The sequence below is a fragment of the Bidens hawaiensis genome, unplaced genomic scaffold (genome assembly GCF_021521415.1).
Source record: "Bidens hawaiensis isolate Kalapana, Puna unplaced genomic scaffold, B.hawaiensis_p1.1 tig00028094_1, whole genome shotgun sequence".
In the NCBI taxonomy this organism is placed as follows: domain Eukaryota; kingdom Viridiplantae; phylum Streptophyta; class Magnoliopsida; order Asterales; family Asteraceae; genus Bidens; species Bidens hawaiensis.
This window is the reverse complement of record NW_027505111.1, coordinates 195,129-218,967: the sequence shown is the minus strand read 5'-3', so window position 1 is coordinate 218,967 and position 23,839 is coordinate 195,129. Positions and strand designations below refer to the sequence as shown.

At 36.1% G+C, this 23,839-nt stretch overlaps 1 protein-coding gene and 3 pseudogenes across 4 annotated transcripts; 3 read left to right on the top strand and 1 right to left on the bottom strand.

Moving 5' to 3' along the window:
- The first annotated feature begins 1,391 nt into the window (after positions 1 to 1,391).
- Positions 1,392 to 6,324, top strand: LOC143610802 (cyclin-A2-1-like). The gene is made up of 12 exons (XM_077085180.1): positions 1,392 to 1,422; positions 3,396 to 3,755; positions 3,874 to 4,159; positions 4,301 to 4,434; positions 4,717 to 4,809; positions 4,948 to 5,081; positions 5,161 to 5,236; positions 5,313 to 5,389; positions 5,498 to 5,531; positions 5,625 to 5,774; positions 5,852 to 5,983; positions 6,059 to 6,324. The coding sequence occupies exons 2-12, from the start codon at positions 3,432 to 3,434 to the stop codon at positions 6,110 to 6,112; spliced, it is 1,494 nt and encodes a 497-aa protein (XP_076941295.1). The 5' UTR covers positions 1,392 to 1,422; positions 3,396 to 3,431; the 3' UTR covers positions 6,113 to 6,324.
- A 2,930-nt stretch (positions 6,325 to 9,254) lies between these two features.
- Positions 9,255 to 13,011, top strand: LOC143610803 (E3 ubiquitin-protein ligase At1g12760-like; annotated as a pseudogene). Its single transcript, XR_013149652.1, has 4 exons — positions 9,255 to 10,199; positions 10,273 to 10,398; positions 10,475 to 10,766; positions 11,568 to 13,011. The product of XR_013149652.1 is annotated as an E3 ubiquitin-protein ligase At1g12760-like (transcript).
- Positions 13,012 to 15,561: 2,550 nt separating this feature from the next.
- Positions 15,562 to 21,272, top strand: LOC143610801 (putative folate-biopterin transporter 6; annotated as a pseudogene). Its single transcript, XR_013149651.1, has 5 exons — positions 15,562 to 16,268; positions 16,364 to 16,467; positions 16,926 to 17,096; positions 17,162 to 17,219; positions 20,675 to 21,272. The product of XR_013149651.1 is annotated as a putative folate-biopterin transporter 6 (transcript).
- A 109-nt stretch (positions 21,273 to 21,381) lies between these two features.
- On the bottom strand, positions 21,382 to 22,699 carry LOC143610800 (enhancer of rudimentary homolog; annotated as a pseudogene). Its single transcript, XR_013149650.1, has 4 exons — positions 22,644 to 22,699; positions 21,864 to 21,957; positions 21,565 to 21,685; positions 21,382 to 21,464 (listed from the first exon to the last, which is right to left on the bottom strand). The product of XR_013149650.1 is annotated as an enhancer of rudimentary homolog (transcript).
- Between the last annotated feature and the right edge of the window lie 1,140 nt (positions 22,700 to 23,839).

Genomic DNA, 23,839 nt, shown 5'->3' with positions numbered 1-23,839 from the left:
ACCACCATCTTGCTCTTTCCTTTCTTTGGGCAACCAACCATTTCGCTCTATCATTTCTTCTTTCTTTCCTAGCCTACTAAACTATTTTGACCTATCATTTGTATATTTTCTATAATATATATACATATATATTTACATGTATATTGTTGGTGCATATTTTGTAACAGATGATCTTTTGTGTTTGTTAGAATTGAGAGCAACGGTCAAAGGGAAGTCTGTTGGTGCATTTTGTGACCGTCGCTATGCAATTCTGATCAGCGGAAACGATGTACGAAGTTAGGACAACTTCGCCATAGGCGAAGTTAGAACAACTTCGCCATAGGCGAAAGGCGAAGTTGTTCTAACTTCGCCTATGGGCGAAGTTGTAACAACTTCGCCTACTGGCCCAAGCCCAAGCCCGCGAAGTTTATATATATGTATATGTGTGTCTTGTTTAGGTTTTTGTGAATCCGGAAAGTTAGAGAGTTTTGTGTTACAGTTCATTTGTCTAGAGAGAAACCGAGAGGGAGAGTCGCGTGGGACGGCCCGAGAGGGAGAGCGAAATGTGCAAACCTACATCGTTTCCGCTTATCCGATCTCCCCTTCAGTGTAAGCTTCTCCAACATATATATATATATATATATGTATATATAATAATTAATAAATTAACAAAATAACTAAATAATATATATTATATATAATTTTTAATTGAAAAACAAAAATAATTTAAAATATATACAAATTAATTAAACAACAGTAAACGAGCCGAGCTTGAGCTTTAGCAATAACGATCGAAATTAGCCGAACTCGAGCTTTATGTAAGCTAAACTGGCAGAGCTCAGGCTCGACTTGTTTGCACCCCCTACTCCTAAATACTTTATAAACCACCTGTACACGCACTCTTGTATCTTGAATAATTTAAAAGAGACATACTTTAACACTACACTTAAAAGAAAAAAAAATTATGTATTATAAATAACAAATAGAGAAAGATTATAAACAAATATGCTAACAGTAACTTTCTCAAAGTTTGAAACCGGACTCAATAAGATTTTATTATAAAAGTATATTACCACTTTAACGAGTCAGACTTGAAACGCCAAAATCAGTATAAACAATTACATCTCGTTTCAGAATGCGTCACCGGATATTAAGAATAGTGGTTTCAAACTCCGTTAAAATAAATGATGACATTAATGAAGATAGTATAGTATGTTTGTTAGCACAGTTTGAATAGTAGTGGAAATAACAAAATAACAAATATTAGAAGTTTTTGAATTGACTCACTCTCTCTCTCTCTATATATATATATATATCTTTGTTTCTCTCTCACACGCTCTCTTTCTATTTGAATCTATAATATAACAATGGAGCCCTAGCTCACACTCTTCTATCCTATTCTATTCAGACACCATTGTTAATCTCATCCACCTCTATAACACTGTGAGCTCAAAATTACCTACGCACATTTACTTTCTTTCACCTTCAAAATGCAAATTATCTTATATTATTACACCTTTACGAATTACAAATTCAATCGGTTGTTGAATCCGCATTGTGTATATTCAGTTTAAAATCAATCAGCTCCATAGATCTGTGATAATCTCTAATTTTATCCATTGACTTAGGTTTTCACTTTTGATTTACGGTTTTCAAATAAGATCTAATTAGTTTTTTGTTTATGTGTTGTTACTTCAATTTTGTGAGATGAATAAAACCTAATTTAGTACTCCATTAGCTGCTTTGACTAACTACCCTCTGTCTTTGACTTTTTGTTGCTCTTCTGTTTTGTTTTGTACTTTATTCAATTATTTAAATACTCTTTGAACACTAGTATTAAATATTATTTCATTATTTAAATACTCTTTGAACAGTACTATTAATTCATATAATGAATGTAGTGTGTTTGTGAACCGGTTCTTTTTGTACTTGGATAGTTCTGATTGAAAATCTGAGGCTTCTTGATTCGTTAGTGAAGAAACACTAACCGGACCCCGGGCAGATTACGGGTAACCTGGGGGTTAGATAGATGTTTCCCATGAGGGGTTAGACCCGGTAAAGATGGTTCTTCTGATAACCTGCAAAACAGACACCGTGAGCTTGTCACTGAGAAGGGGGGGGTTCCTCCTTGTGACCACCCTCCGGCGTGAGAATCAGACTAGATTGCTCTTTAAATATAAATGTATATTAAGAGATTGCTAGAGCAGATATCAGGTATAATATGATGATAATATGATGGTAATGTGTTGAGATAAGATGATCATACCATTTGGGGTATTTATAGCCGAAGGTAGGTTTCCAAGGAGGTGTGGCCGGCTGAATAGTATTCCTGTTCCACCAACAGTGGCCTACGCACGTGCCCTGCTGGTAGTTGGTGGGTAGGCAGCGGCTGATAGTGACCAGGCCTGCTGTGTACTATTCCTTTTCCACCAACTGCCGGCTATGCACGTGGTATGACAGGAGTTGGTGAGTAGGCAGCGGCTAATAGTGACATACAGTACAGGAGCATGCTGCTCGCCATACTGTTGTCAATAAGCTGTCGTATCTTTAGTCAGATCTTTTGCCCATACCTCGTCAGGTACAGTACAGAAGATCTTCCCGTATCGTACAGACTGGCTTATGGGCGGGAGTATTCCCCCTCCCGCCTTTGTGCGGGATTGTTCCCGGCTTTGCTCATTCCTTCAGGTGACACTGAGTGATTGAGAGCTAAGTGCCTTGTGCGTGTAGCCTTGCTGCGCGGGTGGCCTTCCCCGATGGCTTGTATCCGCAGCTGCGGGAACAGGCAGAGTCCTTCACCATTGGGAGGCATTTCCTGCGGGAACAGCTTGTGTACTGCGCGTAAGGACGTCACGTCTCTGAGCATGGTTGGTCCTGCGGATCCAGTTGGTTTCTGCGCAGACGTCCCTCTTCAAGGTGAGTCTTGCGGGTCCAACTGGGCTCTGCTGGGACCTACCTCTTCAGTTAGGATCTTGAGATCCACCTTATGTATATAATATAATCTTCATTTAGTAATATATACAAGTTTTATGTGTTAGCATATATACAAGTTTTATATACATATAGAAGAGCTCTATGATGATACATTATAGATTCCGTTTAGGTTTTCATGAGTTCCGTGCTAACAAATTATGAATTACAGGAATTTAATATGTTTATGGATTGTCATAACTTATAACTCAATAGGTTCGCTGATGATTTTTATTTCACGTGTACTCTATTGATTATGTCTTAGCTGTTATTTCTGGATGTGTTGATAATTGATATGACCTGTTTCTAATACTAATGCTAGAATAAGATGGTAAAATGTGGGTCACTGTTCTTTCGTACATTAGTATGTGTATGTTCAAACGTTTTTCAGTTTTTACACAGTTACACATTAATGATAATAGTTGTTAACTACAATGTAAATGATTTAGCTACAGCATTCATGGAAAGCAAGTTGATCTAACATCATGCACCGATCTTTTTCAAGGCCAAGAGACATGAACATAGAAAATGTACCTGCTGCTAACATCCAAGGGCCTGCTGGACGAGTTACTAGAGCACTTGCAAAAACATTGGGCGCATCAGGTGGTTTGCTGCCGTTACATCCTGTTGTGAAACAGGATCACAAGCGGGTCCTTCAACCCAAAACCAAAAGAACATTATCAGATGTCAAGTCTGCTAATGCTGTTGCTCCTATTGTTCAAGCCAAGAGAAGGGTTGTTCTTAGTGACATCACTAATAACTCATTTGATGAGTCCAGGATAAAAGCTCCTAATGGAAATAAAGTACAGGTACATATTTGTAGCATCTTTCAGTTAATAAACTTAAACAACGGTCTGATATGTTTTCTATATTTGTTAATTAGAATACACATTTTATTTACTTTATGTTGATGCTGCTTTTTGTCAGATTAGTAAGCGGGTCAAACGATGTGCTGTTAAGAAGAATGACATGGTGGCACAATCTATGCTGGTGGGTCCTCTGGTTCAGAAGAGAAAGGCAGAAGCAGCAGAAAGCATAACCAACCAGGCTATAAGTGAAATTTGTGAAACAAATTCACAGCCAAAACCAGATATTGATAAAGCAATCCAGTTACATGTATACAAAAATTCAAGTATTGGTAGTATGCAAGATTTGAATCTTGCTAATAGGGTATCCAACAAACATTCCGGACCTGGAAGCTCATCACAGAAAGGTCAGATTATTTGTTTTAATTTGAATCTTGCCAATTGGTTTATATTTAGCTTTCACCGTACAAACCTATAAGCATGCTGCTTTTTCCCCTTTTACATGTTATTAACTTCTTCAAGCATTATCTTATTGTTGTATCATGCAGGAGAACACCCCATTACTAGTAAAGTAGAAGCCTCAAATGATGAGTCCATTGTCGACATTGATTCTAAGCACACAGGTCCTCAAAGATGCAGCTTATATGCTGCAGAAATATATGCCAATTTACGCGCCACTGAGGTCTGAAATCTGAATAGCTGTTGACATCCATTTATTGGTTAATACCTCCTTTCCCTATAATTTTTTGTGTTCTCAAAAAACAACCAACCATTTATTAAAGTGCGCCATTTCTTGATCATAATAAATCGGTTTACTCGATGCATAATTTTGGTTACACTTATTAGATGAAATAAGGTTTTATCTGTATAGTAGCTCATTCGTTTATGTTCACTCGTGTGTGTATTTGTTATTCTCTTCTTTTCTTTTATTACTTACTATATGAAGTACCTGTTTCACCTACAGCTTAAGTGGAGGCATTCGACTGATTATATGAAAACCGTGCAGCAAGAAATCACACAACAAATGCGAAGCATTCTTATAGATTGGCTTGTGGAGGTTAGTTCTTGAAAACAATCATATGTTGATATTATCATTAGTCTCTTACCATTATATTACCTTAAAGTTTTTAATATGCATATAACCTTATATTCTTAAGTCAGTTGTTAATTACTAGAGTTTGAACTCTGTATGTAGGTCTGTGAAGAATATGGCTTAGCTTCAGAAACATTTTACCTAACAGTTGCTCTAACCGATATTTATCTTTCCAAGAAATGCATTGGAAAACGAAGACTCCAATTGGTCGGTATAACCTGCATGCTTATTGCCTCGTGAGTTCTCTTCTTTTACCCCTATTAAGATACATGAAACTTCTAGAAAGTTTTATAAACTGTCTTTATATGTTTTAAGGAAGTATGAAGAAATTTGTGCACCACGCGTTCAAGAATTCTGTTTCATCACTGACAGCACCTACACAAGAGCAGAGGTATATTAAGCACATCTTCTACTTAGCATCATAACATAAAAAACTATATTCTAATAACTAAATATAAACCTAGCAGGTATTGGAAATGGAGCATCAAATACTGGATGCATTGAGCTTTCAACTTTCTGTTCCAACTATCAAAAAGTTCCTGAGGTTGTAGTCTTCATCTATATCATATTTTGTACTTTTTGTGGGTCCTGACACGAAAATTATCTGGTTTTTGGCTGTCATAGATGCTAAATTATTCAATTTCATTTTCAGGAGATTCCTTTTAGCAGCACAAAGTTCTTACAAGGTAAATGAATATAATTGTTTAGGAATCATTTGCAACAAATGAAACTAAGAAACTGAATAGTGGAATAAAAACATAAATTGCATTAAATTGCAGGCTCCAGTTATAGAATTGGAATTCCTGGCAAACTATTTAGCAGAGCTAACTCAAACCGAGTACAGTTTTATAAAGTTCCTACCATCACTCATTGCTGCGTCATCTGTATACTTAGCCAAATGGACACTTGACCAAGATGAAGATCCATGGGTCAGCATTTAAATATATGTGTGTGTGTGTGTATTGTCATGGTCATTATATCATAATTGACCTTCAACTTCTTGCAGAATGCTACGTTAGAATATTATACTAATTACAAGGCACTGGAGCTAAAAGCTACAGTTTTGGCTCTCCAAGATCTGCAACTTAACAATGTCAGCCCTCTCCATGCTATACGCCGAAAGTACAAGCAACAAAAGGTAAATGGCTAAATACCCTTCTAAATTACTAGTTGGACTATGTTATGGTCTAATAATCACTATTTATTTTGACAGTACAAAGGTGTTGCAACATTAGTCTCCCAGAAGCCTGTGAAACCGCTGTTGTAATGTTTAAGTTGCTGATGTTTGGAGAACAATGGGATTAATTATTTGCTGGATCTTCTTGCCGCATTCATTTTCTGAGACTAATTATATGCGGGGATCTTCTTGCCACATTCATTTTTATGGCTCCATGCTGTAAGTGGTAATTAACCATCTGTTGTAACCAGATTCTGGTACTTTGTAGTTGTTTCCATAATGTCACACCTGTAAGACATTTTATGTACTGTACCTTATATATCCTGGAGAGTACACCGGGAACCCATTGTTAAGAAAATCGGTTACATCTGTTTGCTATTCAAATTACTAATTTTAGAATGAGTTTATTGGAAGTTAATCCTAATTAGTTCATATGTGAAAGTTGAAGTGCTAAAGTGCTAAACTGTAAGAAGTTTAAAAGATAGGTTTAGTTTATTAGTTATGTTTATTGGTTAAATTGTGTGATTTAATTGTATGCTTATCAGTTGTTTGAAGTTCTAAGTATTAGAAGTTTGAGTCATAGTATGCTAAAGAGGTAAAAAGATGGTTCAAGTCCATGTAATTTGTGTATAACTTTATGTCTTTATTATTCAATAAAGAAAGAGTAGTGATATGAGGTTTTAATCACTAAATCTATTTGTTCATGTGAAACATGTTATCATATATGGGCCAACATGGTTCAAATAAACCAGCACATGATCCCCTCTTAACAAATGGCAAGAAGTAGGCCTGTAAACGAACCGAATGTTCGGTGAACTGTTCGTGAACCGTTCGACGGAAAGTTCGTTTATGTTCGTTTATTTAATAAACGAACTAACATGAACACAAAATTTGTGTTCGTTTAACTAAATGAACGAATATGAACAAATATTCTGTTTGTTCATTTATGTTCATGAATGTTCGTTTATGTATTAATAGAAAATAATTAAATATTATCTAGATATGTCATCTGCTTAAAGGTTTTTATATTTGTTAATTTGTGTTCATTTATGTGTTTTTCAGATTTAAGTTTGTTTATGTTTGTTTGTGTTCATTCACATTGGTTCGTATATGTTTATTTATGTTCGTTTATCTTTGTTTAGTTATGTTTGTTTAGATTTTAAACAAACGAACATAAACGAACACGAATATCCATTTTTAAATAAACGCACATGAACACAAATATTTGTTCGATTAATTATAAAGTTAAATGAACGAACACGAATATGCCATTGTTCGTGTTCATTCAATTCATTTACGGGCTTTCAATATTCACATTGATGAATACATCGGTCTTATTCTCTAGCCTCTACCGATTTTATATTTGTTTGTTTGTGTTCGTGAACCGTTCGTGAACACATTAAGTTTCTTAATGAACGAACACAAACATAAAATCTCGTTCGGTAAGTGTTCGTGAACCGTTTGTGAACACAATATTTTCTTAACAAACGAACATGAACAAGGCCTTGTTCGTGTTCGATCGGTTCGTTTACAGCCCTAGCAAGAAGCCTTGTATGTCTATCATAACTTATTGATTTTTAATCACAAAATATGTCTGATTTACAGGATATCATTACTAATAGGGTATCGTCGGGCTTCGCGAGTTTTAGGGTAGTCGGTTCTCATGTTGTCGCTACCATATTATTGTCGTGGCTACCTCCATTACCAAACACAACCGCTTCCAGCCCCATGAAACAAATAGCGTGAATATGATATTTTATTCTTTTTTTACATAGACATGTTTCAACATGTGATCATTACGCCGTTCTAAAAAAAAACCTTGTGGTCACTACACCTGCTTTCTATCATACCAAAGTATCGAACTGGTACTTTTTAAAATACTTATAACACTGTTAGAAGATAAAATAAGAATACACAAGGATCAATTTCCATCATTTCCTTGTTTGAGATTATAACGGTCAAAATGTGACTAACTTTATGACCGTTCTCCTTCACCATTATTTTTGTTATTATATTATTTTATAAGAATAATGACTACAAGTATTTAAATATATATTTCTTTTATCCTGTAATACAACAACATACAACGATGAAAACACAACCGAATTCTTAGAGCTATGAATGAAGATAATTTCATATTGTAAGTTGAAGATTTTATAATAACAATATAAAAAGATAACGTAACTTGAAATCAATCTAAATCTAAATAAGATAATAATAATATGGCATGGCCGCACAACACAAAAGAATATCCAAAGTCGCAGTCACCAAGCAAGCGAAATAGAAAAGTCAAACATGACACTATAATACTTACACACTACCTGTATCTATCTCCCGATATACAACAGTAAAAAAATTATTACTCCGTTTCTTTCTTTCTGTGTTCGTAAACCAATCGATCGATCATCTTCACAATATTCATCCGATTCTTCACTGTACTCACCGGTGACTCGTTCTCGTGACTAAATCAGCTGTATGTTACTCTGCTAGGGTTTGTAATTCATTACTCACTGTTGTATTGATTAATTGCTGATTAATTACGTGTTTTGTTCAAAGATCTGTATACGTATTGTTAGGAAGTTTAACAGGTCTAGAGGATTGTTAATATTTCATAGGGCTTTGTCTTTTGAACAGATGGTGTGTATGTTTAATTATTGGTAAATTAGGGTTTATGTTTTGGTGCATTTACAAGATATTGATTCTATTATGTTATTTGTTGAATATGGCTTAGTGGATAAGTAGGGATATGTTTGATTGCAAATGAACCGAACGTTCTTGAACTGTTTGGTGGGAAGTTCGTTTATGTCATAAGCGTATGAACGTAAACAAGTTTTCTTTGTTCGTTCGATTAAATGAACAAACACACGTTTTGTTCGTTCGTTTATGTTCATGAATGTTCGGTTATTTACGTTTGTTTAAATTTTAATGAATAGTTAAGTAGTTACTTTTATGTAAATATAAACATAAAAGGGGCTTGTTTAAGTTATATGTGTCTACACACACACACGCATATACTTGGCTATGTTTGCTCAGTTATGTTCATTTGCGTACATTTTATGTTTGTTCTATTATGTTCGTTTAAGTTTGTTTGTTTGTTTGTGCTTATGAACTGTTTGTTTAGGTTTTTAAACGAACAACCATGAACGAACACGTACATGGCCGTTTTCTTAATGAACGAACATGAACACTAAAATTGTTTAATTATATGCTCGTGTTCGGTCAAAGCTAAATGAACGAACACAAGCATGCCCCCCTTTGTGTTCGTTCGATTCGTGTACAGGCCTAGTTATCAGTACTGTATTTAAGATATTAATTTGGTTAATTAAGAGGGCTGTTATTAGTTATGGCTGATTAAAGTACTTAGAACTTGAATTTCCACCTTTATAAGTGACAGTTTGTTTTTCATGATATGCGTTTTTCATCTTGGCAGGCTGAACTTCACAATATTGTCATCATATATTGGTTTTTTGAATTTTGAAGTTGATTTACAGCATAAAATAAAAGTGTGCCGTTTGATTGTCTTGAAGGCGTTCTTTGCTATTTTTATCTCATGGGTTTACTACTTCACTATTAGCCCAACATTCCAAAGTCCAAACAAACAAACCACCACTAGTAATGGATAGACCACAGACTGTTGAACATGGTGGGCATGTGATTGATATAACACAAGATAGACCGGTCACCGAGTCAAACTCACAGCAAAATGAAGATATACCTTCCACTAGTATCAATAATCCTATTTTTCAACTTCCTTTTTTGACTACAAATGGAACAAATGAAAGAAGAACACCGTTTGCTAGAAGAGGGAACACATATCGAAGGCGCAGAAGCCCGGTGAATTCTGGTTATTGGATATCTATAGAGTTAGTTATAACAGTTAGTCAAATAATAGCAGCAATTATTGTTTTATCCTTATCAAGACATGAACATCCTCACGCTCCATTATTCACATGGGTCATTGGTTATGCTTCTGGATGTGTTGCAACTCTCCCGTGCTAATGTGGCGTTTTTATTTTAGAAATCAATCATCAGATCAAGATCCTGTTCGACCTCCTTCTGGCAGCCTTTCCGCAATAGCCACTTCTTTAACTCCATCTTCAAACGCAACCACTTCAGTAGTTAACACTCACAACACCACCGGTACCACTAGACCTATAGTAGGTTTACTGAGTGCAAGGTATGTAACATGTTAATTCTTCTTTTACCAAATATGCACATGTCTGATAACAAACATGTTGTTACTGTTGCAGACTCAAAGTACTTGTTGAATACTTCAAAATGGGTTTGGATTGTTTCTTTGCAGTGTGGTTTGTTGTTGGGAACGTGTGGATATTTGGAGGTCATTCTTCTGCTGCTGATGCTCCCAACCTGTACAGGTACAAGTCAACGCCATGTTATCCGCCACCTCATCAATTCTATTGTCTTTGACGTTGTTTTGTCATCTTTTGACAGGCTATGTTTAGTGTTTCTTACGTTCAGCTGTGTTGGGTATGCGATGCCATTCATATTATGTGCCACAATCTGCTGCTGTCTTCCTTGTATAATTTCAGTTCTGGGGTTCAGGGAGGACTTGTCACAAAATAGAGGGGCCACTACCGAATCTATAAATTCTCTTCCTACGTATAAATTTAAAATTAAAAAACATAAACATGGATATAGTAAAGAAAGTCATGCGGGCGCCAATGAAGGTGGGGTCGTGGCTGCAGGAACAGAAAAAGAACGGGTTGTGTCTGGAGAAGATGCTGTAAGTCAAACAGTCAATCCTTTTCATGTTTATTTCTCGCTTATTTCTACTATGGTCACGGTTTGGTTTGACCGGTTTTGGTGGAAATTTTGAGCTGAATCACTAACTACGGTCTTGGTAAATCTACTAAACTGCTAGGTTGGTTGGGTTGGTCGAACCAGCTGCTTCTCATGGTTTTATGATTTGGTTTTGGCAGTTAGTTGTTTTAGACAAAAAACATTCTATCGAAAGCGTAATTTTGTATTAGATAATAAAAAATGATAAGGGTTGTTTATGAATATAATATGTAATATGTATATACATAACTTTATGGTCCTAAAATGAGAAAAATAATAATATTAAACAGCTAGTACCAACTTCCAAAGCGTAATCCGACAAACTATTATAAGGAACCGTGAACCAGACCATATATATTTCAAACTGGCCAAGCGTGCCAACTTTCTTCGGTAATGGCGGTTTGGTCGGTTTCGACAGTTTATAAACACCTCTAATTTCTAGCATGTATGCTTTCAATGGGTAGTTTGGGTTATGTTTTATCTCAAACGGGTCAAACAGGTAAAATCCAAAAAAGTTGGCTTATTTAGCAAGGGGTCAAATGGGTCGAAAATTTCCCATAGTATTTGATCTCTTTTTGAAAGCTCTAGTATACTTTTGATGATTAAAACTACATATGTCACTTCATTCAAGAAGTTAGATTTATTATGAATACTATACTATTATCTTCATCTTTGACAATGTCAATTGTTTATTAAAGGTAATAATATTGGGAGAAAAGTGTTTTTACTGTTATTTATTCCATAGGTATGTTGCATTTGTTTGGCAAAGTATGCCAACAATGATGAACTAAGGGAGTTACCTTGCACTCACTTCTTTCACAAGGATTGTGTGGACAAGTGGTTAAAGATCAATGCTTCCTGCCCACTCTGTAAGGCTGAAGTCGGGGAGACCACTTTGAGTCCATTAACAGGATCAACGGTGCAATCATAAACATGAGTGGCTGGTTTGCTAGGTTAGTTTCGTTCACGGCTTTTATATTACATATATATCTGTTAATATGCATATGGCATGGCGGTTTAAAGATTGCTGTTGACTTGTTTCATAATGAATAGTTGAATACTACCCCTAAACACTAATGACTAGTTTATTGCTTCTGGTAAGATGCATCATGATCTTGCATTTCAAATCTACAGTTTTATTTGCTATTTTATGCGGGTTGGGTTAATTCTATAAAAACTATATGCGATAATTATTAAAAACTTCCATAATACTTTGACATGTTATAAACATAAAATATGAAAGTTCTGCAGTAATTCTTCGAGTTTTTGATCCGCAGCAGAGTATTGTATGCGTGAGATGCCAATTTATCAACCTAATGTGTTAAACTAAAACATATAGCTATAATGTGAAACTATATAATTGTGAATTGTGATGCACATAATTTGTGCATCTTGTGCAACATAAATTGTATTTTTGCAATTTATGGCTGTGATGCATATACTGTATTTATGTATTTTACAACCATTATGTGGAAATATAGACGTGATGCGCATATTTATTAATTCAAGAAGTGATCATCTTTATTCTTCTAATAATATTGTTAACCCACCACTCCACCAGTATATAGCGATAAACCAACCATGCACAACAATTTACCGGTAAGGCGCTAACATACAAGCTATATGTAAAAGACCATGCACATCGAACCTCTGAATATTCAAGTCTGGAAGCTGTGTTGCATACTAGTGTGTTCTAGGACTAGGCAATTCATTAACTGTATTCATTAAGGTGTGTAATGGCTTCGTATGAATTTTAAATTAAGAAAAATAAAATAAAAAGAATGTAAGTTGTATGCATATGATTGGTCAATGAAATTAATTTAACAAACACCCTCACCTATGGCTCGACGCTTTTTATTCGCCCATCCATGAACCCAAAACGCCCCACCGGGTCTGGCTGGTGTTCATTACCTTAAATGAGGTGGTGATGTCATTAGCCCATTACAATAGCCTTAGGTACTCATGTATGCATTGGCTTGTATCATGAGCGAATTGTTTACTCTTACAAATGGTTTGAACCCGACTTAGAATTAGCTATCATTTTCCTAAACCGCGGGCCGGAGATTGGATGCCAGTCATTCGATCAAGAAAAAGAATTCGGAGCTACAACTTTTCCGGAAAAGGGTTAAATGCAATGTGTAGATAATTTCTCAATTTGTCTTAACGAAACTTAAACTGAAGTGAGCCGCTGATACATATATTATATTAATTAAAGTTTAATATACTATTAAAGTTTATCTTTTATTTAGTTCTCTTATTGTACTATAATTATGTTTTCGTATTGTTTATCTTTTCCTATTTGATGTGTTTTCTTTTTCCTTTAAGTTGTAATCGTTTCAATAAGAAAAATAATTAGAAAATTGTCTTAAGTTTGGTTTCTCTTCTTCTATCTTGTTTTTGGAGTCTAACTCACTCTATGGGTATATCGGGAGATTGACCATCTCGAATCTGTCTCTATCAACCGCGTTTTGTTTATTTAAACTAAAAGTAACCTGAAACTAGAAAATTTGATTGTTAGTTTAGTGTAATAAGATTACACATATATGAAGTAATGGAAAATCAAAGCAAATTGTTTTCTCAAAGTAAGTAAACGCTAACATCAAATTCAAAGTAATTGATTTTCTCTTTCTTGTATCACGTTTTTTTTTAAAAACACCTTCTAAGACATTTTTGGTTTGTTTGTTTTGAACGACGACTTTCATTAAAAAACATCATAATTAGCAAGACGCTAGATGCCAAAGGAACAACAAACAGCTAAAACGAAATGTTACACCAATCTTTTCACATAAGAGACTTAAAAGATTTATTTTTAATCTGAAGGTAACCCATGTCTTTATAATCTCTCTACCACTTTGACAGTTGAATCTGTATTTTTTATGTCACTGGGAAGCAATGCGAATAGGTATTTCAATTGTTGGACTAAATGAATAGGCAAGGAAGGCAAGGCACTTGACTGAAAGGTCCTACCCGACTCATACTTAGGACAGGCTTAGCTCTAGCTATCTAAAATGAAGAAATTGTACAAGGGAGCAATCCTATTTCACAAAGTAACTTCTCAAAGGGCGAAGGCGTAGTATCGATTACTTAGGTCCAATAGAAGCAAGCCCTACAGCCAATCCAGCAGCAATAATGGAAGCGGCAGAAATCAGTGGATTCATGATAAGTTCCTCGTACAAAAAAAAATGGTTAATGATACATTTAACTAATGAACTATGACTTAATTATTCCATTGCTACGATTCATCCAGTCGAAGTAACTACGAACTTCGAATTCAAGGATATCGTCACTAGCATCAATATCGTCAAAACCTTTAAGACATTTTTTCTTGATCTTTTAACATCCACCTAATTGTTTTTATGCTCTTCATAGTGATAAATTAAGGAAACCTAACTCGGTCCCACACGCTCATCTTGTTTTAATATATTTAAAAATGTTGATAAATCAAGCAACTGGAGGAGGTTTAAGTACATTTAAAAATATATATTTCAACTACAAGATTTAGCTAAAAGTTTTGTTCCAGACTCAGTTAGTTCGATTATGAGACGAATGGGTCATCGGGGATCACAGATATTTTGAACAACACATGAAATTGTTCAAATAAAAACAGTAGCGTATTTGAAAACTCGTGAAAACCACTTTTATACGTTTTTTTAATCTTTACCAAAACAGAAAATACATAAAAAAAATAAATATATGTGGTTTGCAAAATTATTACATAATAATTATGAAAAAAACTGGTTTTCACGAGTTTTCAAATTAAACGCGGTGTTGGTTGAAACTATTCCCTGTGTGCGCAGAGTAGAGTGTGGATCGCTATTGGAGAAGTGGCCTGACATGCCTTTGTTACAGGTTTTTTCAGTTTCGAATATCTGGATTGACTCTTTATCGGTTACAGAAGAGGAACCGTGATTGTTAGCATCATTATTTATAGATCAACGCTAGCTCTCAAGGAGGGCAAAGTGGACGACCGACACCGGGCCAACACCCTGCTATGCCCGATTTTTTCTTTTAAATTCAATTACTTAACTTAAGCTTATTTTTATAAACAAAATTTTTTTGCACAACCAAAATTATAACCATGTAAGCCTATTTAAAAATTTAGTTGTTTAAACCCAACAAAAAAAACCTTTTACTTAAGGCCCAAAAAATTTAACAATTCTCAAAGACGGCCTTAATGAAATCATATCTTCGATTCTATTCTTACATATTCATTTGTGTGGATAACAAATAGATATCGAAAATGCAGCGTCAGCTATTGGACCAAGTGAATAAAAAATCCACGTCTTATCAAGTAATTTACCAAGTGAATAAAAAATCCACGTCTTATCAAGTAATTTTTTGTTTTTCATTGGCTAGCTTTTGCTAGGCTCGTTTTATATTATGGGCGTTCAAAAAAAGAAATAAATAGTGTCTGTGTTAAAACAAATATAAAAAAATATTAAGGGTAATGAGTTGACTTAAGCTCAATATTCGATTCGTTAATATAAACGAGTTGAGGGTAGGGTTGTAAACAAATCGAACGGAACCTTGTTCATATTTGTTTGTTAGAATTAAACCTGTTCACGAACGTTAACCGAGTAGAAATTCTTAAAAAATGTCCCAATCTGTATATGAGCCTGGGACCACAAGTATTTGTCTTGAATTTGTTAGAAATGATTCCAAGTCTTAAAAAACATGAATGATTCGAAATTTAACAATAAACAAATCACATTGAATAGCTTATCCTTCAACTGTGATCTTTGAACACTTCCCCATTAGTCAACATATCTACTTGCAAGAGAATCAGATCTCAACATGTCTAACTTTGAGACCCAAAACCTCATCCCACGTTCTTCAGCTACCAGCCACCAGCCACCGGAAACCACCAAAAACCAATGCAACCCAATAACATCATTCATATTCCAACCATTCCAATGGCTAAAAATGCTATCAACCGAACTCAACCCGTCGTTCATCCTTGGAATATTCCTCGTTTACGCCCTCAGCCAGGGCTTCTCCGGATCCTTCTTCAAAGTCGTAACCGATTACTATTGGAAAGATGTCCAAAAAATACAACCTTCAAAGGTGCAAGTGTTTAATGGACTATACTCCATCCCATGGGTCATGAAGCCAGTTTGGGGGATCATGACCGATGTGTTTCCGATAATGGGCTATCGAAGACGTCCGTATTTTGTTGTGGCGGGTGTCGTGGGGGTGGTGGCTGCGGCTATGGTGGCTGAGGGTGGTGTGAAGCTGGGAGTGGCGACGGCGTTGTGGTGTTTGATAGCTATTGCGGCTGGGATGGCGATGGCGGATGTTACTATTGATGCTTGCATTGCAAGGAATAGTATCGAGTTGAAGGAAGTGGCTCTGGATATGCAGAGCTTGTGTGGGGTGTGCTCGTCGGCTGGGGCGCTTGTCGGGTATGCCACCAGCGGGTTCTTTGTTGATCATCTTGGTCCTCAGGTTGGTTTGTTGTTATAACATGTAATTTGTTGAACTTATTCTGTTTTTTATAAAAATAGTGACAAAATTGTTTCTATGGTATTATGTATATAATGCTTGCTTTGGGAATTTTGGCAATTCCAGCAGCATCACAAATATTTTTAGGATTTGTGATCTATGAAAAGAAAGCATCTGATGACTTATCTGCCAAGAAAAAACAGGTTAGTTTCTTCAGTCAACTAAAAGTTATCACTCGGGCCATATGACATGAAAATAATGTCGTACCAAGCGTATGGACTGTCAATGGCGTACACCGTTGTCTCAGTTATTTCTGTGTTAATTAAACACATCATTAAACATGATTTTGGCGAACACCAACTCATACGGCCCCGGCCCCAATGAATCGTTTTGGCTCGCCTGTCACACGTGTATAGTTAGTGGCGTGTGGATAGTGTGTTAGTGGTGTCCTATAGCATCTCTTTTCTGTTATGGTATATATGGGAAAATGAGACCAACCATTTGATAAACTTAGGTTGTGTTTGTCTTTGCTTCAAACGTCTGTAGGAGGGTTATGTCTGCAGGCGCGTAGACATAAGTTCCTGAAGACAGTTTGTTTTAAAAAAAAGAAAAATATCTGAAAACTGCTTATATGGTCTTAAATAATAAGCTAATATCTCAGGCACTATTAAACCTGGGAGGAGCACTAAAAGGCATGTATGAGACAATCCAGTTCCCACAAGTCTGGAAGCCATCACTTTACATGTACCTTTCCATAGCTCTAAGTTTTAGCACCCATGAAGGCCAGTTTTATTGATACACCGACTCGAAGGCGGGTCCTGCATTTTCACAGGTACTTTTATTGGCCCATTATTATACACACCTAACAAAAATGACCAATTGAGTTTTTATATACAGGAACTCGTTGGCATGGTACACGCAATCGGAGCATTAGCCTCTATTGTTGGAGTTAGAGGTGCACAAACCGGTTTTTTTAAAAAAACCGGTTCGGTTATTAACAGGACCGGTTATTTTTGGCCCGGAAAAAAACCGGTTCGGTGAATAACCGGACCGGTTAATAACCGGTTTTTTGCTGTCAAAACCCTAACCGGTCTAACCGGTTAGGACCGGTTTAGAAACCGGTTAGAACCGGTTAATAAACCGGTTTTTTTTATTAACCGTTTTTTTTTTTTTTTTTTTTTTTTTTTTTTTTTTTAAATTTCGCGGTTTCAAATACGAATATTTGTTTTTTATATTTTGTACTTAATGAAGACCATTATTTTTTCACAGTATAAACAAACCGGTAACTACAAGGCAAAACGGTAACTACAAGGCAAAACGGACTGACCGAAGCCATTCTTTGCTTTCGTTGTTAGGGTTCTTTGCTTGGAAGATGAGTATGAGTGTGTGTTGGTGAATGTGTTTTCAACAAACCAAAGATTAAAAACACATAACTTTCATTTATAGTTTTTACATTAAAAATACAAACATTAAATCGTTATCGCATATTCGTAACTCAAAAATACAAACATTAAATCATTAACACTGAAGAAATCTCTGCCAAGAACTGTTGTTCATGATTTAACTCAAAAATACAAACATTAAATCGTGAACTAGCAGATGCTCCTGTTGTTCCCAATCGCAGTTTGTTCATGATTTGCCTCCATGTTTGCTGTTTCTTTAACTAAATTAGAAAAATCCAAATCAACAAGTAAATAAGAGCACATATTAGGAAAAAGAATGCTTAGACACGATTACATGAACAACTTGCTGTTTCTTACTCATGATTTGCCTCCATGTTTGCTGTTTCTTTAACTAATTTTCTTCGCTACCCGATCCCGAGCTATTTCTTAGGTAATCGTCGTACGCGGCTTCTTCATCGGTCATTGGTTGAGTGTGTCATTCATTGACCTCGTCTTCATACAAGCCCGCTTCATACTCCATTTCCCCCTCGAGTGAGCGTTGATGTTGTGCCCTATCTAAAGAGTCCAAGTAATCCTTGTAGCAAATCGACATCTCTATAGCTGGTGCAGTGAGTCGAGTCCTCCTAATCGATATAACCCTGCCAGAAACAGAAAAAGCAGACTCCGAAGCTACCGTGGAAGCTTGGACCGTTAGTAACTCTTTGGCCATGGCGGCGAGGATCGGAAACTCATCCTCCTTACCTCTCCACCAAGCCAGCAAATCAAGACTTCTAAATTCATCCGGAGTCATGTGTTTCACAAAGTTGGTACCACCATACCTTCCAAGTTCACTGCTTGGGGTGTTTACCTTTTGACGTTTACCGGCGTCTTCCCAAATCATGTAGTACATCCCCATTTCAAGGTCGGTTTGGGATTGGGATTGGGCAACAGCTCTTAACGAGTCATGAATTTGGGAAGACGACCCGTATTTTGTAAGGTAGACATCATACATGTTTGACAAGGTGGTGTTGAAAGCATTCTTTAAAGTTTGGCTATAATAGGGGTTTTGATCGTCGTTTAACCCTAGCTCATCACAAATTTTTTCTATTAAAGCTTCAACACCACCAACATTGATGCAAGGGTTTAACGCAACAGCACATGTCAAAACAGCGGGTAGTTCTTGAAAATATTTTCTAAATTTTTCTTTCATTTTTACACCCATATCAAAATAAGGTGCACCCCTACAATGAAGTTCACTCAACTTTGTGCACATGACAACAATTTTTGGTAAAGCAATGGGGCTTGTTGGATAGTAAACCCCGGATAAACTAGTTGTGCAAGATTTAAAAATTTGAAGGACCTCCGTAACGATCTCAATCAATAACCAGTTTCTAGGATCGTACGGTGCACATTTACCCCTACTTGACAAAATTTGATGAAACGCAATTAATGATTCTTTTTGTTGGATGGCTTTCTCAAACATATTACAAGTCGAGTTCCATCTTGTTGGACAATCCCAATTTGGCCCCAACCATTGACAATTAGCTTCTACACAAAATTTTTTGTATCTTGAAAATGTTTTATTGTTGCTAAAAACATCTCGTAACATTCTTTTAAAATTGTTTCTTTGCGTTTCGATCACGTTTAACCCATCTTGCACGGCCAAGTTGATAATATGTGCAATGCATCGGCTATGAAAAAACGCTCCATCACAAATAGGTTTATACTTTAATTTTAAATGGCCAACCGCGGCCGTATTGTTGGACGCGTTATCAAACGAAATTGAAAAGATTTTATGTTCAATCTTGTATTGTCGAATGACTTTATCCAAGATTTGAAAAATATTTCTACCCGTGTGCGGGTAATCAAATAATTGAAACGCAACGGTTCGTTTCATCATTTGCCACGACTCGGGGTCAACCCAATGAGCCGTCACACAAATGTATGAGTCGGGCGAACCATGAGGTACCGACCACACATCCGTTGTTAAGTTTACACCAGTTTGTAAGTTTGAAAAGTATGAAATTAGTTCGGATTTAGCGTTTTTCCATGCTTTAAGACAATCTCTTCTAAGGGTCGAACGACTTACGTGTTGGTAGCGTGGTTGAACATAGTTTTGCATCATCTCCGTGAATTGAGGGTTGTCGAAGTGGTTGAAAGGAAGTGTTTGTTGAATCACAAAGTTTGAAAACTGTTGACGTACCGCTTCAACGTCGTACGTAAACACCGCTCCTTGATTCGTCATCTCCGGCTGCGAACTACTTCCCGATTCGTCCTTCAAGGCCTTGCAAAAGGGCCTTTGTACATGCGCTTTTAAAGTGGAGTTTGCATCTTTGCCATAAAACTTCAAACAATGTTTGCATCGAGCTTTTTGGCTACCGTTAGACATTTCGCATAGGTCGAAATGTTGCCAAACATCATGGTTTCGTTTCGTGGGGATGACCCGAACGACCGTTTCTCTCGTGTTCGAGGCACCCATGTTGACGGATGAAGCAGCACTTTGGGGGCCATGATAATCGACTACGAAATAAGAGTGGTATACTCGAGTATGAAATAAACGACTACGAAATAAGAGCGTATGGAGTGGTAATGTGGTATAATTGAGCGTGGGATAACAAAATAATCGCGTATGAAATAAACGTTTAGAGCGTTTGGAGTTGTATAATCGAGTGTGATCTAACCAATACCCAACCTAAACTATATATAGATGTTTGTGGGGGTAAAATGGTAAAAAAAAAAAAAAAAACGGTCCAAAAACAAAAAAAACGGGCATATAGCCGTTATAAACCGGTTTTTTTATAAACCGGTTAACCGGTTTTTCCATAACCGGTTAATAAAAAAAACCGGTTTTTCCATTAACCGGTTCGTTAACCGGTTTTGGATCTAGAACTTGTAACCGAAAGACGAACCGGTGGTTTCTAAACCGGTCAAACCGGTTTTAAAAAACCGGTTTTCGTAAAAACCGGTTTCCGGTTTAAACTGGTAAACCGGTTCCCCAACCGGTTTTTTTGGCCATCTCTAGTTGGAGTCCTAATCTACCACAAGCTTCTTAAAGACTACCCGTTTAGAAAACTCCTCTTTTTTGCTCAACTCGTGTATGGCCTCTCGGGGTTTCTAGACCTCATGTTCATCTTACGGTTGAACCTTGTTCTCGGGCTTCCTGATTACCTATTTGTAGTCATGGAAGAATGCGTTTCTCGTGTTGTATCCCGAGTTAGGTGGATGCCTATGATTGTATTGAGCACGAGTTTATGCCCCATCGGGATCGAAGGCACGTTTTTTGCATTATTAATGAGCATCGATAGCTTCGGTTCACTTTCCTCCAAGTGGGGTGGTGCGGTAATCTTACACGTATTTCACGTCACAAGAACCGATTTTGAAAACTTGTGGCTGGTCATTCTTATTAGGAATCTATTGAGACTTGCTACACTGGGTTTCATTTTCCTTCTCCCGAACACGACTCGGTTTGACACACAAAATCCTAATGATATCTTGCAGCCCGAAAGCAAAAGCACAGATCTTGAAACGACCCGTGATAGTTTGCAATTAGTACCATTAAAGGAGAGACATGAAGTTTGATTGTATAGTTTTAAAACCATGTACTTTATGTATGCAACATAATAAAAGTTGAGTCACATTCAAAGTCACATATTCGGGAATTACTAATAGTCCGAATTCTAGATCACAAATTCAGAATTTCAGATAAACAAACCAGGAAACTGGGAGCAGGATTGCTTAAGCCAATTTCTTCAAGTGTTGAAACATTTTGGTTCGAATCCATTCTCGGTCGAAGGTATGCCTGAATAGAATGATCATAACTGCAGAGGAGAACATTTATTTAGATTAAAAAGTATATAAAACTTATATGGCAAAAATCGACAAGAGGTATTTGCGGGCGGTGACAGAAAGAAAACGTACACCAACACACTCATATCAGCAAGGCCATCAATGTAATTATAGAGATCTTGGATGTCATAGGTTATGTTTCTCATGACCGGATTCAAATTCTTAATTTTCCTTTCGTATATTGCACATATACCTGCACATACAAACCAAATGCAAGATAACATAAAAACATTTAATTCCACAATATACTAGTTAATGAATATGCTAGATTGATGAATACGTCAATGACTCGAACTCTCGATATTAAACAGAAGAAAATATCTTAAATTTTGTTAATAGGTGAATAGGTAAACTGAAGTACAAAAACATACCGTCCATTGCTTGGCTTATCGACTCATAGTCCATAAACGTCCTTGTTGCTCGGTTTTGAGACGGCTGCATAAGTATAATAGTGTGCCTATTCGACTGCATTAAAAAAAAGCAACACATTTGTTACAAATACAGAAACTTATTCTGCTGCTTGTGATACAGTCATCTAGGGCTCACATAATTAGCCATAAAAACCAGTTTCATCATGAATTCAACTAAAATAACTAAATCTGATGACTTATTTGAATTAATTATTTTACAGATCAGAGTTTGCCAAACACTTAATTTGTGGTTTGAGCTCGAGCTCGAAATTAAACAAGGCAGTTCAGCTAGGCTCGAGCTTGATTTTGAAGTTAAACGAGCCGAGCTTGGGACGAGTTTTGCTCATTTACAAAAGTGAGCCAACGGTTGTTTCAAATCATATTCTTTTTAGCTAGTTTTATTCGAGCGAGCCACGAGTTAATTATGAAGTCTGGGCAGGGTTACTTTTGGGGCCCTAGGACCCAAAACTTTATTTTTCGTAGGATGAGGTTTACTATTTCTAGGCTTGGTGACAAACATTTGTAACTCTATATAAGATATCAAACTATACAAAGTAAAAAAACAAAAATAAAAATTAATCAGCTTATTATCTACTAGTGACCTAAATAAACTCTAGGATAGAATACAAGGCCAGAAACAATAAAAACAAAACAACCATTAATTTGATATCAAGGCTCTTTCTTGTATGATGATGAAGATTGAAAGAAAGCAAACGGCAGGATGTAAATAATTTAACTCACCATTAGAGGTTGACCGAAAGTTGACCAGGGAGTGAACAATGAATGAAGAAGTCTTGTTCTTTTGGCGTCTTTTAAAAGGAAAGAAAATAACAATTTGTTTGCTCCTAGGTTTTATTTATTTATTTATTTATTTTTTTGGAATTTATTGAGATTTAAAATATAAATAAATGCTTACACTTTCTCCTTGGTTTTGTTTGAATAATTATTTAAGGCTATTGTACCGTGCGCGTATTGATTTAACCTTTTCGGTACGAGTATTAGTACTCGTTAAATTTCGATACAGGTACAATTGGGTACAGGTATAGGTATGTTTGGTGTTTTGTACCTATTTGGAATATGTAGGGGTTTAATTGGGATTTTTCACATATAATATATAAAAGACAAAATGATAAAACTTGTCCTTTATGTTTTCATGATTTTTCAATAGTCGTCCTTTGGCAAACTTAATGACAGAGAACGTATTTCATGTTTCAAATTTTGTTCACGTTACGTCCTTTGGTACTAACCCAGTTAATTTTTTTCGTTAAATATGGTCATGTGCTTTGCACATGAGGTCAGTGTGGTCATTTTACCCATTTAAGGACTGTTTTTGTAATTAAACTAAAGAATTGGCTTTTTGAAAAAGTACTCATCTCTCACTCTCATCCCACCAATCTTTATCCTCATCTCCATTTCTTCTTCATCAAACATCATAACCAAACACCTGTGCAAAGCATTAATTAGATCTAATAATCAATGTTCAATGCAAAGTGATTAGGTCTATTTCTTACCAGTAGTATTTCCTTTTAATTAATAAGTTACCAATGGTTAGATCTAATCAATGCAGCCACCCACCACCATTCCTCCGGCCACCGCCTCTCCCAAGCTTCCATCTTTCTCCTTCTTCCCACATAATCATGTACAATCATCTAATTTTCAAAACCCTAACATTAAACTGAACTCTCGTTGATGTCTAATTACAGCAACAATCCATAAACTAATACAATTAATTCACTCATTCATCTAAGTCTTATTGTAGTAAAGTAAACCGACAATTAGGTTTGTTATCGAAAAGTAAGAAACAGAATTGGTGATTAAAATTAGGGGAATTAATTATATTTTATGCCGGAATCAGAGAAGATTGAAGTTGAAAACCGTACGGATTAACTGCAATTAATTGTGCTAGGGCTTATTATTGATTGATTGACGGCGACGGA

Coding starts and splice junctions, on each gene's coding strand:
- LOC143610802 (XM_077085180.1), top strand. CDS start 3,432: ATGCACCGATCTTTTTCAAGGCCAAGAGACATGAACATAGAAAATGTA. Junction 4,435..4,716: donor CCAATTTACGCGCCACTGAG/GTCTGAAATCTG, acceptor TTTCACCTACAG/CTTAAGTGGAGGCATTCGAC. Junction 5,775..5,851: donor ACCAAGATGAAGATCCATGG/GTCAGCATTTAA, acceptor AACTTCTTGCAG/AATGCTACGTTAGAATATTA.